This window comes from Larus michahellis, chromosome 1 (assembly GCF_964199755.1).
Source record: "Larus michahellis chromosome 1, bLarMic1.1, whole genome shotgun sequence".
In the NCBI taxonomy this organism is placed as follows: domain Eukaryota; kingdom Metazoa; phylum Chordata; class Aves; order Charadriiformes; family Laridae; genus Larus; species Larus michahellis.
In genome coordinates this window covers 71,395,732-71,411,845 of record NC_133896.1, presented here as the reverse complement: position 1 = coordinate 71,411,845, position 16,114 = coordinate 71,395,732, and the positions used below count along the sequence as shown (strand labels likewise).

Below are 16,114 nucleotides of genomic sequence, written 5' to 3'. Positions count from 1 at the left end.
ATAGTCCAATTCACTTGCAGATTTTCCTGCGATTATCCAAGTGATTACATACATAAAAACAACTGCTCTTATTACTATACTCCACCACCTCCCAGTGGCATATGCAGCCTGTGTGCAATTCCAGCAGTCGGAGTTTGGCTCCGGGTCTCCAGAGTGTCTGCTGTAAATCCTCCTCCTCCTCCAGCACCTCCTGCTGCTACTTCTCCAGAGTGGAACAAACAGCGGTAGCAAAGAAGACCGATTCCACCCTCCTCCCTGCAAGTTATTCCTCATGTTTCAGTCCCTTTTCCTCCTACCTATTCCACCTCTTTCAGTCACTTAGAAACCACCCACACTCTCAGCCTAGATGGAAGTAAAGGGAGGAAAAGGGTTTCTAGGTGACTACGTTTAGTGGAACCAGCCTCTACATTTCCAGTATACCTATCATGGTTATATCTAGGTACTGCTGGAAACAGAAATAAGACCAGTTGGTTTAATGCTGAACTGGGAAAGGATGCTATGCAGGTGAGCATAACCGGGGCAGCCTGCAAGAAGCACGAGAGAAATAAGGCAGTCTCTAATGGGAACTGTACAATATTATAAGGGTGATGCAAGGCAACAGAAAGAAAGCGAGGAAAAGAGAAATTACACGGACACGGAGGGAGAGCACGGGTGCAAAGGAAAGCGTCTTAAGAAGGAGACGCGGAGCACGCTGATGGCAAGCTGGACGCGCAAAGGCTGCACCCTAATGTCATTCCTGCTCACCCCGGGGGCGAGCAACTGCGAGAAGTGAGGGGGGCGCGGGAAGCGCGGCGTGAGGAGTTCTCTCGGGCGGCGGCGGCGGCACCCGGGTGGTTTCCAGGCCCGGGGGGCTCGGGGGCAGCGGGGCGAAGCCGGAGGCGCTGCCCTCGCCCGCGGGGAGCGGTGGGAGCGGGAAGGGGTCGCGGGGCTGAGCCCGCCCCGGGGCTGGGGCAGGCGGGGGGCGGCGGGTTCGGCGAGACCCCGGGGAGCCGGAGGACGGCGGCGCTGGCCGGGCGGGGGCGGCCGTGCCGGGGAAGGGCCGGGGGGGCCCCCACCGCCCCTCGTCCGGGGGTCCTACCTGCGCTGCGGCGGTGCCCGGTGATCACGGCCTCTCCGGTGAGCGGGTGCAGCCAGGTCGTGCTCTTCGCCTCCTCGCTGCGGGGACGGACACACGGACCGAGTCAGTCAGGCAGGCGCAGCCCCGCCGCCGCCGCCTTCCCCCCCCTGCCCGCCCCTCCCGGCCCCCCGCCCAGCCCAGCCCCGCTCTCCTCCTCGCCGGCCCCCCACTCACTTGATGAAGAAGACGCGGCCGCCCTGGCTGATCCCGTAACTCCAGCTGCCGGGCAGCGCCCGCAGCCGCTCCGCGCTCAGCTCCGCCGGGGCCGCCATGGCCGAGCCGCCGCCGCTACCAGCGCAGCCGGGGAGAGCCGAGGGGAGCGGGGAGGGAGGGGGGGGGGGGAAGGGGGGGACGGCGCGGGCGCGAGCGAGCGCGTCCCCGCCGCCGCCGCCAACACCTTGGGGAGGGGGAGGGCGCAGCGCGAGGGGGAGGGGGCGCAGCGCCCCGCCTCGCCCCGCCCCGCGCGGGCCCGCCCCGCCCCTCCCGCCGCGGGGGCGCGCGCGGCGCCCCTGGCTGGCCGCCCGCGGGAGCGCGCCCGGCGCGGCCGTTGGGGCGGGGCGGGGGCGGGTTCCGGCGGGCGGGGGAGGGAGGCCCCGCCGGTGGCCGGGGGCGCGGCGTTGGGGGGCGGGGGGCGCCGGACAGCTCGGCCCTGGGCGGGGGCGGAGGGCTGCCCGAAGGGCGGTGAGGGGCCCACCGACGGGTGGGGAAGGGCGGGCCGCAGCCGGGGACGGCAGTGCGGAGGCCCCGGCGGGCAACGGTTGGAAGGAGGGGGCCTGGGCGGGACGGCGCGGGCGGGAACGGTCCCGTAGCGGTCCGAGGAGCTGGGGGGGGCTGAGGCGGTTTCATCCCGCAGGGGACAGGGGGGGATGAGTCCGGCGGTTCTGGCCGGGGGGTGGGGGGTGTCGAGAGGGTGGGTTCCGCCCGGGGCTGCCGGCGGGCACCCCGAGTCCCAGCGGCCCCAACGACCGCCGCCTCCGGGAGTCGCTCATCGGGTCTGTGAAGACGCGCGTTCCTGCAGGAAATTAAAACTTTTGCCGAATTTACTCCAGGGGTGTAAACGTTGTTCTCATACCCTCCACTGTAAGCTTTTCTTTTTTTTCTTTTTTTCAGTTTCTTATATAAAGGTGTAGTCTTCAGAAGCAAGAGTAAAGAGATTTTTTTTTTTCTTCATGTAAACAACCCCGTCTGAAGTGTGTGGCTGTCCTCCAAAAGACATCTAGGGTATGACATGCATACATGGTTTCAGTGTTCAGGGAGGTGGTAGTAATTCAGGTAAAATCCACGTCTGCAAAAATGAAAGTGTGCGTCTGTACTTTTATTCACATGAATAATTGTTTTGCGTGTGCATTTATACGTAGCTATGCACACCTTTTATTTAAGTTATAAATGAGAAGTGTAAATTACTAAAGCTGTGTTGTGGCCATGATATTTCTAGGAGAATCTCGCCTGACAAAACCGCTCTCTGAATGAGGAGTAAAGCTGGGAAGCCTGATGGTGTTCCTGTGTCCGCAAAAACATTTGAAATTCACAGCTGACGGTATTCCGCGTAGCAGCTTTGTCCTCTCTCCCGTTCTGAACACCTTGGGGAAAAATAAAATTTGACATAACAAGTTGCTGTGTGGTTTGGTCCCCACCACACCACATGCAGCCAAAACCTTAAAACCCAGTTGCACCACACAAGACTTTATTCCAGACCTGAAGAGCAGTCAACCTGCAGGCAGATCTTAAGTTACCTTTAAGTAACTGGATGTAAGATAAGAATTCCTCCCTGTTCAACAATAGCCTTCATTCCCACTCACCACCGACAGCACCTGAGATTTATAGTCTACTAGAAAGAAGATAGGCTGGAGAAAACGCAAGTTACTCTATAAACAGTTCTCTTCTCTCCTAAGACCAAGAGCCCTTGGATGATGAGTAAAAGTGAATAATGATTCTTGCTCTGAAGGGCTGTGGAAAGCTGCCTGGCAACAGCGTGGGGGAAATCGCATGCGTTTTGGGCTCCTGAGGCGATAGTGGTCATATCCTGATACCTCCTTGCACAACCTGACTAAAGCAGAGAGTGAGTGTTCTTCATCTCCAGACCACCGAATGCCTTTCACCATGCAGAATCCATTTTCTTCTCTAGCAGAGGAGGACATGCAACACAGCTAGACTTATATTGGCCCAGATCCATAAATTAGTTATTTAGGTAGGATTTAGGTGCATAAATCCTGCCTAATCCCAGCATGTGCTTTGCCAAATGCCCTCCTTAGGCAACTGAATTTTGCCAGTACCTTACCTTGCAGCCTTCTCTCTGCTTTCAGTGCGTTTAGAATTCCTGCCATCTTGGTAAAACCAAGAGTGCAGTACCTGAAGTATGCCAGAGCCCGGATGAATTCTCAGGCAAGACATTCGTCGGAGTGCCACAGAGGCCTGATAAATCAGCCGCATTTGGGCCACACCTCAGAAGGACTTAGAAGATTAGTTTCTGTGTAACTCACAGCAAACAGGCTGGTGGCAGAGTCACCACCAGGAACACTACCGAAAACCTCTTCAGCCTGGAGGATGAAGGGCATTTAAAACCGTGTCATTCGCTTCCCAGGAAAGCGCTTTTGCTCCAAGCTATAAGCTAGTCTGGAGCTGAGACTATTCTATGAGTGTACAGAAGGTGCTCCTCCTCCCCCTTTGAAGTCACATTACTTTGCAGAGATAATTATTGGGCTATAGGGTGGTGACATGACTTGCTGATCTCATGAATAGGAAGCTCATCCCAGGAGTGATGGAACATCTTGGTTCTACTCCATTGTTGAGGGACTTTTATGTATTTTATGTTAAGCAGTCATCAAATAAAAATCGGTGCTAGTTATGGAACGCATGGAAAGCACATTACGACTGTATTTACAGGAACTAATCCTGCAAGATGCCATGCACCATGAACTCACGGTGATTTCTGGGAGCCCAGAGTTCTACCATTTTGTGGAATACATCTCATGAACTACAGACAGCGTGAGGGAAATCACACCTGCACCATTTCTACAGGCTGGTGCCGGCAGTTTTTTTCTTTCTGAAGGCTGCTATTGATTCCATAGTTAAAACTTTTGCTTCAAAGTTAGTCTAAAAGTTTGATAAAAACAAATCACACATTGAGTTTTCACAAAGTTCAATAAGAGTACATCTTTTCTACAGTCAGATAAGTGCTTGAGTGCTTTTAGAAGAGGGACTCGAGAATAATTTTTTTTAAAAAAGCCATACCACCAAAGGGAGTAAAAATATCTTTTAAAAGCAGTTTATATCACCATAACAACTTCATGCGTAATTTAAGATACTACATATTATACCTTTCACATAATTTTTTTTTTTGCTGTAAAAATGAGCTAATGATTCCAAATGTGAAACTGGTGAATCTGGTTTATGAGACTCGGAGAAATCCGTCAGGATGCTCCCATCTGGCCAAAGCTTTTTTTCCCCAGAAGAGTTGAAGACGAACTGTTGAAGTGGTGACCGCCATGGATGCAACTGTTCTCTGCTTTCTGCATGTATGGCCTGATCTACCTGCTGCTCCCATCACTGATGGGACGTGGATGGAGGATGCGGAGCAAGTTGTTAATCTGTGTGTGAGACAGAGCCACCCATCACCGGGAGTTTGGGATAAAGTAAAAACCCGGCTCCACTGGGCTTTTTCCCGTGGTTCTCCATTCCGACCCCACCTTTTTTCCTTCCTCTTTCACCTCCCTGTGACAGTAGCTTTCCTAGCAACTCCCTCAGGGTCAGGGAGTACTAAGGGAGCAGTAAGTTTATTGATGTTTAAACAAAAATAAATTTGGCTCAATAATGTATTCATAATCAAAATATTTAAAATTCCTGAGGCAAAAGAGCCCTGCCCACAAAACAATGAATCCCTTTAAATGAGATTAATTAAAAGCCAGCATTGGGAGAACATTCATTGAATAAGACTCAGAAATCCACCCACACCTCTCCCAACAGGTAGGAGGTGACAATGAACATGTGATGAGCGAAGGAAAAAGGGACTACATCTAAGCATAGCATCTGACAAAGCCAATAGCCTCTGAAGCAGGGAGTGGACTGAGTCCTGACACTCCACCTAAAACCTCCTCACAGAATTCTCTTCGTCAGAGTTGATTCTGTGTGTTCTGTCAATATGAATCAAATTGCATGAGGTTATGTCATAGAGTCTGTGACTTTACATTTTTTATGCTATTTAACTAGCAAGACAACGTAACACATGACATTGCAAGAAAAGACCATTGCTGGGCGTGCAGTTTTATGTTGCACATTCTCATGAGGGAGCTGCTTTGGAAGGATGCGTTCCTTTTTGACTCATCCCTAAATGTGAGTTTTTGTTGTCCCTACCCCTGCAATCAGCCCATTCAGCAATTGAGCTGATCTAGTAGAAAATAAATCACAAATCCTCTCAATTCATTTCCCATCAGATCAGTAAGCTGATCCAACTCGTCCTGAGGTCACTTGATAACTAGATCAACATATGGTGTGGGAAGAGAAGAACCATTCCTTTTAGGCTACATTCCTTAATGGCAGAGGAAGGGGAGAAATCAACAAATACACTGATTGACGTTCTCTGGAGTTGGGTATCTCTGTGAAAGAAACAATTAGCCTAGGTCAGAGGAAATAAGAAAGAGGAAAAAAATCTGTCTGCCACAGCCTCTGGAGACAGCACTGTTGGTACAATGGAGCTTCTCCTTTGCTCTAATTAAAGAGCCTGATAACAGTTCAGGGCTCCTGCTTGGTAGCTCTGAAGACTGCAAGTTTTTCTAGGGGTCATTGGTACAAGTGGCACAGTAGTCCTCTTCTGGGTTAGTGTAAAGCATCAGTCTGACTGAACAAGCATTGGGTCATTAGCCTCCCTGTCATCAGCACAAGATATCCTAGCAGACTGTTTTCACAGGCTATGAGATACAGAACTAAAGCCTGCACTTACTCAGGCAGCGGAAACAAAGCATTTGTTTTAGAGTTTAATAAACTTTGCAATCTGTGCTTGACATAAAAACCAATTTTGCTCATTTAAAAGCTTTTCTTAAATCTGAAATTAACGATATCCAGGTATAGCTATGTTGTGTGAAAATTTTGTTACCTTTGGGACAGTGAATCCTTATATGAGGCCGATTTCTTTTAAAGATCCTGTCAGACTAATACAAAACAAACTCCAAAGCCAGAGAGTGAGATTGCTTTTCCCTGGCAGGCAACATCAGAAAAGCAAAAGGGCTTATTACTCTCCGAATCAGCATCATCTTCCCAGAATCATATTGACCATTCAGTGCAATTCTGAACTGAGAACAGTCTTTGTAACAAGTCTCTTTTCAGAGACTTTTTTACCTTGCTGTCATAGAATCATAGAATCGTAGAATGGTTTGGGTTGGAAGGGACCATGAAGATCATCTTGTTCCAACCCCCGTGTCTATGTTACGTATACCATGATGAGCTTCCAGCCTGAAATGATGGATACCGTAATCAGGACCTTCAGGTTTCTTTTACTGATAGTATAATATTCAATATCTCAAAAAAGATTGAGGCCTCAAGATCAAGAGCTGCTTTGCTGGAACCTTCTTTTCTTCCTTTTCACACCATTTCACAGCCTTCTTGTTTAGGAAGCCCTCAAGCCTACTGTAACAATGGTTGTCTGTGACTTTTCACACGACAGTCAAATTACACTTTTAAATCACATTTATTACCAGGATTAGTTTAAAATAATATTACAAAGGAAGGAATTTGTGAGGAAAATACAGTGATCTCAATATCCTGCTTGTTGTCCCACTAGCAGTTGTTAGCCACGGCTGGCTGAAGCTAGGAAATTTCATCTTTCAAATAACCCTCTCATTTGACTCATGCAGAAGAAAATCATATACAGTACAATACAAATACATTCTTTGTCTCTCAACTGGCTCTTCTGTTTCACAGATCTCTTCAGTATCTGGTAGACTTCAGCATGTGCTTTTCTTCACACAGTTCTCTACATTGCTGCTGTCCAGCTCCTCAAAAACCTGCTCTGTTTCAAATTCTAGGAGATGCAGAAGGTTTCTCTGTTCTGGAAGAAGCAGGAGATGACCTGTGTTTCTCCTAAGAATTGTCTTTGTTCAGTAATTGCTTGAACAAATGAGGAGAAACTTCATGTGGAATATCTGGAAGGGCTTCACCTGTGTTTTGCATTATGTAAAACACAGAGCCCTATGGCTGCAAGGGCTTTCACTTATGTGATCTTTTCTCATGTGCATTCCTCCCCCCTCCTCTTCCCTTTTTTTTTTTTTCCTTAATGGGGCTAGTAAGGATTTGCACTATCTTTGTATTTAATACTACCAACTATATAATGAACTTTAGGCTATGCCCGTTAAACTTTCAGCAACTGTTAGTCTGCTTTCAGAGTAAGGCAAAATAATAGTGTGTTTCACCCTTGAGATTTTTGTAGGCCCCCCTGTTGCAATCTTGATGACATTTTTCATAAAACCATTATGTTGTGGATACCTTGGCCGTGAAGTGCTCTAAGTGATACTATTTTTGCAAGGCATTTAACATCGTAATCCAATCATGATCCATTTTCTGTAATTACCACAGTTGGTATAATACGTATGTCAGTCTTTATGGACTAGACATAAGATTACCAGTGTAGCGGTGGTATTCTTTAATAGTGTTACAGCAGAATAACAAGAAAAGTAATCTATTTTTAGTCTGTAATTTTCCCAGCATCATAGGCAAACCCAGGCCACCTCTTAACTTGTTGATCTAAAGTTTCCTTGAGTATATTTAGATATGAGCTAGTATCTGTTCCAACATTTGTTATGTTGTTAACACCACTCACCTTTTGTCATCCTAGCACTTTCTTTCTGGCCCGGACTGTTTATTAGAAATTCTGTTCTTATTTTGCTATATTTTTGTGTATTTCAGCTTTCCTATGCACATCTTTTTCATTTTATCTTCACGAACTCCTGTTCTTCCATAGTTTCTGCTCTCCCAATAGGAGGTAAGACAGATTTTTGTTCTTTCCCATTTGTTTCCTTTACACCTGATTTATATTTTACTCACAGTAAGAATATTTTGTTCACTGCATGACATGAGTTTTACCTACTTGTGCTGGATAGGTATATCACTGAAAAAAATGTTACTGAAACTTCACTTGCAAAATTGCATCCAACTCATATTCATTGTATTTCAGGTACTGGGATTGGATTTTTCTGACAAAATGAAGGTGTCTCCCAAGGCCGCTTTTACAGCAGCGGTCGGCTAGTCAATATAGTCAATATAGTCAATGTAGTCAATGTAGTCATTATAGTCAATATAGTCTGTGGTGCATTTCTTCTTATCCTGATGTGGGTACCTATACCCATCCACTCAGTTGAATCACATCTTGAACTGTTCCAACTACATTGAGTAGCACTCCACTAACAACAACGGGATTCTTCCCCAGGCAGAAGTAGAGACCTGTATTGTAAACTGTTTTGTTCAGAGGAGACAAATCCCATCTGAAACATAAGTATCATTTGAACAGTTCCCACACAGAGCCCCCCGTATAGAATATTTCTTTTAAAGACACTTGTAGTTACAGATGGGAAGCTTTTGCAAAATGTTTTTGCTTCTTATCAATATAGCTGTGCATTTTCTTCCAATCAGTCTCTTCCATTATTTCTTAAAAATTCACTCTGGGTGACTGCATTTTTTAGACTTCACCTCTGAATCTTCAGATTTGTTCTGCTTCTTCATTTTGTGATGTAGCTCTGTAGCATCAGATGGCTTCCTTTTCAAAATTTGTGATCAGATCTAGATCTGCTCTGCAGCCAAGTTAATTCTCACAGTCTTTACTAAGCTAAAACTGTGTTCTTCTAGAAGGCTTTTTCTGTGTTTTGGGTCTCTTGATCCCTATAGTTTTCTGATCACGGATCTGATTTTCAAAATTACACGATTGACAGTACTTTCAAACACTATAAGGGTCTTGAAAATTTTCCTTTCTGATTTCAGTTATGCAACTGCTGTGTCTCAAATATTTCAGTCTTTCCAAGAGCGCAATATTTTCTCAAATCTCTGTAGCACAAGATTTCTCATTTGCAATCTGGTGCTTCTGGTCTTGCAGTACTCAGAAAGAGAGTTACCTTAATTCATCTTCCTTTTCATCAGTCCTATATCCTTTTTAAAGAAAAATTGTGTTATTTGCTTGAATCTCTCCAACCATACCCTTCATTTCTGGAGAATTTAATCTCCTTTGAACTTTTTTAGTTTCTGCCTCTTAATGTTCTCCACTTACCACTTCTTCTAGTCCTTTATTTCTCTGTGCCATCTTTTGTTTTTACCTCTGCTAGTGCTCACATGTAAGGCTTTTAAGTTGCGTTAAAGAAAATGCTAGATTAGTGATAAAAAGGCATCTTTAATAATAAAAAAAAAAGGATAACATGGATAGAGAGGAAGTAATTTGTGAAGGAGAATTTAAAAATGCTCCAGTAAGCCAGTTGCTGGCATCATGTATCACTGACAATAGTTGCTGTATTGGAGAACGTTCCATACTCTTAAGGCAATGGGTCACTCGGTTACAGCCAGAAACCCACTGTTATTTGTCTTGCCAGTTCTTGCATAATCTCAGTTGCTAGTCTGTAGATTAGGTTTTATGGTGGCGTTGTTCTGTCATACCCTGTGTATTCTCATATACTATTGTCATTCAAATGGTTTTCAGCCTTTTTTTGATTTGTGGAGTGCTCTTTTCCAGGTTAAGCAGCAGCCCTGTGTGGCAGGGCTGTACGCACTGAAAACAGGGTTATCTTTCATTAGACACTTGGTAGTTCATGGATCACGCACAGTCTGTAGCTCCCTGGTTAAATGTTGCTGTTAATACATCTCCTTTTTTCCCCCAGTTATTTCCATTTGTCCCAGCTTGTACCAAAGGCTAACCCAGCTTGATTTGTAGTATTTTCCTTTTATCCTTATGCTTTCAGTTTTCTGAAATTAAATTTGCTTTATTGAGCAAATATCCATCTCAATGTTTTTCTACAGATTTTTGCGCATTTAAAATATCTTGTTTGAAGTATTTATTCACTTAGAGTTAGCATCCCTGCAGTCCCTGTTGGTGGTGGGTGTGTGTGTTTGTGTGTCCCCCAATTGTTTGGCATTAAATACCCTAAAGCTTCTGGGTTTTTTTTGACTTAAGAATTGCTGTTGTCTCCTGCATCAAGTTCCCTAAACTTTGTATTTCGGTTACCTCACCAGTCAGTTCCCTTACCATCAGAAGAATCTTACAGAAAAATAGCACTGTATTCTGTGTGTTCAGTATTTTAAATACTGCTTTCCCCTAGCACATCAATTTTCTTTCCCTCTATTTCCTTTCTGCCTCATTGCTCTGCTGCTCCCACTAGCTTCACTTTCTCATTTTTCCTCCCTTTTTCAACTTCCTTTTTCTACCTCTGAAATGGCTGATGCCCATTCTGCCTGGAACTCTACTTCCTCGTCATCATCTTTGCCTCTCCCAGTATTCCCATTTAACTCAACCTCTCTTTCCCTCCATTTACACTTCTGCTCCTTCTAGAGCGGACCAGCATAGCACAGAAGCAGGTAGAAGCTGTGACAGAAGGACCTCTTCTCTTTGTTTTCCCTGAAGGCTGCATCTCCTCTCCAATGCTGGTTACGCACCTGCCCTCTCTTGTGATAATTTCCGCAAAACTCTGCACCTCCAGCTAGTCCCCAGAGGAGCCTGATGGGTGCTGTGAATGTGGCTTCCCTCCCTCCAGTCTGTTCTGTCTATCACTTCTTTTTTCTACCTACCCACTTGTTTTCTATGTTTAATGTCCATGTGACACCATTCTTCTCTCACTCCTGTACTAAAAGATTTCCATTACAACTGGCTTCTGGCTTTCCATTTTGCTTTTTCTGTAGCTGAGATCTGTGGTCCTCTGTAAGTCTAGATCGGCTGCTTTATTTCTCCAGATAAGCACTCTGTTTTGCTTTCCTCATGCTACTTAAGAATGCTCTTGTTCCTTCCATCAACCAAGCTACTGAGAACTTTAAACTCTACTGTAACTTTTTAATATTTCGAGTTTTAAAGAGGGCAAGAAGGTACATGTCAGACTTGCAAATTGAAGAGATTAGCTTCTTGAAGCTTTGCCACCCTGCATTACTATTCCTAAAACATCGTGAGAAAAAATTGGATACTATTCTCAAATTAGGAAGAACACAAAAAAAATCTCTGTGAGATCAGGCTACTGGGAAAAGCTTGAAAGAAAGACGAGAGAACTCTTGGGAAACTGAAAGAAATTAAGTAATCCCAAATCTTAGGAAATGACAGAAAAAGAAAATCAGAATTCCTGAGTCAGGGCAGGGGGAAGGGCATTTAAATAGATGCTGTAACAAAGACAAATGAAGAGGGGATTGCAAAAGCACAGAAAAATGAAGCAACCCTGCTCAATAGAAAACAGAAGCAAGCAGCAGTATGCCAGAGGCCCTGAAGACTCTTGGTGTTTCACAGCAAGCTGCAACAGTGGAGCTCCCTGTCACATGGCCACCGTGCTAGAGAAGTTGTGTAAACACTAGTGGGTGTATTAGACTGTATTCAAAGAAGCCACAACAGTATCAGATAAATGTCCTAATGTTTGTGGTAGGAGATGGGACAATGCAGTTCTTATCATCTGTGTGTCCTTTTAATAATATTGAAAGGAAAGGAGAAAGTTTGCAGGGGGAAGGACATGCCTCTTGATTCCTGCTTGATGACAGGCAGATTTTCTTTCTAGCACCACCTATAAAGATCGGCTGTTGCAACAAAAAACAAGCAGAGAAAGAGCAACATGAGTTGTTCAGTGCTGTTTACATGATCATGAAAGAAATGTTTTACCAGTTCAGCTATCCCAGGGAACAATTGCTTAAATTTTGTTGACCACTAGTAAAAAGATCATGTAAACCAGCAGCACTGTTTATGCCACCAGCAGAATATACAACATTTCCATTAACATTAGGAAGTCAAACAAAAAAAAAAAGAGAAAAAAGAGAAAGCCAGATTTCCAGTATAATAATATTAGTGCCATGGAAATGCTCACACCAGAACACCTTCATTAAGGAGAAGAATAACAATAAACTGCAGAAGAGGCCATGGTTGTAGGCTGCATCCAGCAGAGGTGACAAAAGGAGAAAAGGCAACAGTATGTAACCACATCGCAGTGGCATGCAAATAACTAAAAATACCAGAAACCACCCAAAGAGAAGACGCTTCCACATTCCCACGGGAGACATCCTAGTGGGATAGACAACACCATATTACACAAAAGATACATCTAAATGGATGAGAATTCAAACTTATTCTGCAATGGTTGTGCAAGGACCAGTTGTGCCAAAAGAGTACAAGTGTTTCAGCCACATACCTGAGAAGACTACAGATTCTATGTTCACCCAGTAAAGCTGTGTTAGGTGTTGATTGACAGTTCCTAGGGAATCACTAGAACCACAACACAGGAGAATGAATGTAAGTTGAACAAAGATAAAATTGGTTTTGGAGCAGTTGTCACTGGGAAAAAACCAACCCCCCAAGCCTGTTCAGTTGCAGACTTGAAAGAGACCTGATTCAATTCTGGACATATGCAATGTTGCTGTCCTGCATATATATATATATATATAAGGTGTTTATAGCCAGTTCCTAAGGAACTAGAGAAAGGAAAGAAAATGTTCCAAGAAAAATATGAGGAATTATCAGCTGCTTTCACTGTGATTGCCAGGAATTAAAGAGTTAGCTGTAGAAGGAGAGCTTGGTTACACTGGTGATAGAGAGGAATCTATAAATGAATGCATTTCACAGGTCTTCACGGGATTAGAAGAAAGGAATAAAATAAGATTGAGATAATTTGCCATTTCCTTTGGTGTCATAGTTCTTTATTGCTTTTCAGTATCAAGGCAGTATAGTTATTTCCAAGACAGGAAGTATTGGATAAGTACTTTTTAAGTAAAAACCCAATTACTTCTGTAGGCTTCACAGAACTTAATACAAGTATGGTTTTGGAATGATACTTGCTTCATTCATCACATGAGATATTTGTTAGGATAACCAAAGCCAAAATGCTATCAGAAATAAGTGACACAAGAAGTTTTTGGCAAATGCTTTCCTGTGGAAGGATCAATGCTAACTAGAGCCCCTGTGTTTACAGTCGCATCCCTTAAACATTTCTTCAGTGCAGTTCAGTGCCTGTTAAAAAGAATCATCTTTATGAAGACCAGATTACTAACATAACGTCTGACTGGTAAGGTTGACAGAGAACACAGTACTCAACAAAATGTACGCCATGTGTAGGTCTAACAAGACAATCTTGCCTGGCATAGAAGAAAACGTAAAACTCCAGAAAATGTGAAGAGGAAATGAGAAGTGTTTCAAGCCTTAATATACATAACTTTTAATCAGGATCCTAAGAATTACTTTTAATTTTTTAAAAATTTGTTGTAATAGATTCTGTAAGTACCAAAATCTGTAGGGAATCTCAAGTGAAGGTAATGCATGGAGTCTAATTTGCTCACCAAAAAGGTCCATTCACTGTGTGCTTCAGCAACTGTAGAAAACAGTGTGTCTTTGTAACATTTAACAGCTGTGTTTAAGAAGTAGGAACAAATGAAGAGGAAAACCAGAAGCCTGTCACGTATTTCAAGCATTGCAAACATACAAACAAACCCAACCCAGCATTATGTCCCAGTGGAAATGAAAGTCTTAGTAATGACACAGACATTTGAAGAGCTTAGCGAGTATTTGGTATGGTTTGTTTCTGTTGTAAAAGTGCCTCTTTAAGCCTTTAGTGGCACGGTTGAATCCAAAATCATTAAACGAATTTTTGCCCAGAATACAAATGCTGTTACTGCAACTTGGCAACTTTCTTCTCGAACTGAGCACTTCCCAGAGAGTGCGGTCTTAGGGATACATGTTTTGTCAAGAGCTCCAGTTACACAATAACACAACAGGAAAGAGCTTAGAACCAAGGAAAAAAAACTAACAAACAAAACCTGAGGCTCTTGCTGACCTTACAACAACAGCAATTTCAGCATCAGCCAGCTGACTGGAACCAGTCAGAGATGCACCGTTAAAAAGCCTGCTGGAAACTTGCGCAAAGCTGGGTGGAGCCAAAGGAACAAGCCTCTGCCAGATTCGCGCTCATCTTGGCAATGACCTTCCTATCACTGACAAAGTGTTTCTGAAAGAATAGCATATTTTTACAATTTCAGTGCTTTGAAAAGAAGTGCTTTCTGATATCCACAAGGGATGCTGATATAAACAAATGTAGGACGAAGATACAGCCGTCAGGTGGATGGCCTTGACCACACAGACTCATACTCTATCACACAACTGTAAAATATATAACCTAAAGAGAAAAAAGACAACCTCTTTTCCCACCCTGCAGAGTCACTTAATGGATTTCAGCAGCAAGTAGGCCACAAAGCTGTTTTTCTGGAATGGAAATGTTGTAGTTATTTCCTTCTCTAAATATACAGAGCAGGCAATAATGCTTAGAGAATCTCATCCATAAAGAAATAGAAATCAATATTGCAATACATGATACTCGTGAAGTCCTGATTTGGCTAAAAGCTCTTAATTTCCAGTATAGCCCTTCATGGCATTCGTGCTGCTGGCAGGAAGCTGCCCAGTAGTGATTTATCAGCAAGGAAAATAGGTATCTGAAGCTGGACCCCTATATCCATACTTAGTTACCAAAATAAATTGCCTGATTTTCAAGCTTACCAAGAACCAGAAGCTCCCAGGAGCACACATGTGAAGGAGAAGGAACAATTACACAGCAGATCAAAGCTAAAGCAGACTAACCCCAGTCTGATAAATTACAGAGGAAACCTAGCCTTTAGTGCCAACTGGAACATATTTTATTTCTTTTTGCTTTCCAGTTCCAGGTCTCCAGTCTGTGACCCTATCGAGAAAGATACTAATTGCAGAATCGTTTGTTGGTGGCCAAATTAGACAAACTGTAGACCAATGCGGGGAGTTTTCACCTGACATTTTAGGACAGGTTTCTAAAGCTGTGCCGGATCACTTACATGTCCAAATGTCTTCTAATCCAGGATAATGTAACGAATTTCAAATGCTGTTTCCAGATGTCTAACACAGAATAGTTTAAGAGACGTTAAACTCATTTAGATCAGCTTTCTGTGGAAGGGTGCATAACATTTTGATATTCATGCATTATCTGCAATGTTTCATGCTTGATGCAAGCCTAAAATTAAAGGTCTGTCTTCAGAAAGTGTCTGAGATTGTCAGAGCTCCCTGTTACTTCTTATAGCTCCAAGTTGCCAGAAGTGAAATCAGACTACCTTGGGCAGATGCTATGACCCTTTTGCTGTCACTCAGGCAGAAGAAAATGGCCCCAAAACACCTCAATAAATCAGGATATTACAAATAATTTATTCACAAATAAAGCTTCAGGCTCCCATGACTACAAACATTTCTTGTTTCAAGACATAAATGAGAAAAAAAGTGGTAATAAATTCAGGGCTGTTTGCTGCAAGAGAAGTTTTTCAGTTTGGTTCAAAGAAATCCAGTTGGAAATGACTGAGTGAACATCCAGAAGACAAAACCCAAATGTTTCATCTTCATCACACATCACCAGTTACATAAATGGATACAGGCTATAACCATAATGAGGTCAGTGAGGGCCCAGTCTCACTAAAAGCTATGGATGCTACTAGAATAAAAATAACCTCAGTAATATTTACCACACTAGAACCAAAAGGCGGTTTAACCTCAGAATAATAAACATAGTGTTCTATGTTTATTCTGACATATTAGAAAAAAAAGACTGTTGTCTGTTTCAGCTACCTCTGATCCAACATTGCTTTAAAGTAGAGTTAGAAGCGCATGCGTAGCATTTTAAAGCAAACTGCGTCCTAATCAAGTAGAGTCATGGAAGGTCATTCATGAGAAAATTACATAGTAAATCTGTTTCGGTAGAAGAGCAAAGATATTTCTCCTCATTATATCCCATTTTTGTTATGTATTAAGCTTAGCTCTCCTCTTCCACTATAATTTTTCACCTTGACACA

General features: G+C 43.7%; 1 protein-coding gene across 19 annotated transcripts in view; it reads right to left on the bottom strand.

Moving 5' to 3' along the window:
• The window catches only part of PLEKHA5 (pleckstrin homology domain containing A5), a 175,227-nt gene extending 173,655 nt beyond the window's left edge, over nucleotides 1-1,572 (bottom strand). For 12 of the 19 annotated variants that reach the window (XM_074585738.1, XM_074585625.1, XM_074585636.1 and 9 more), the window contains exons 1-2: nucleotides 1,292-1,520; nucleotides 1,079-1,155 (exon numbers count right to left, since the gene is read on the bottom strand). In XM_074585738.1, the coding sequence (XP_074441839.1) occupies nucleotides 1,079-1,155; nucleotides 1,292-1,389 (175 nt within the window). In that variant the 5' untranslated portion in view covers nucleotides 1,390-1,520. Of the gene's footprint in view, nucleotides 1-1,078; nucleotides 1,156-1,291 lie in introns of all 19 variants that reach the window. The other 7 variants (XM_074585615.1, XM_074585666.1, XM_074585695.1 and 4 more) reach the window with 2 other exon arrangements.
• Between the last annotated feature and the right edge of the window lie 14,542 nt (nucleotides 1,573-16,114).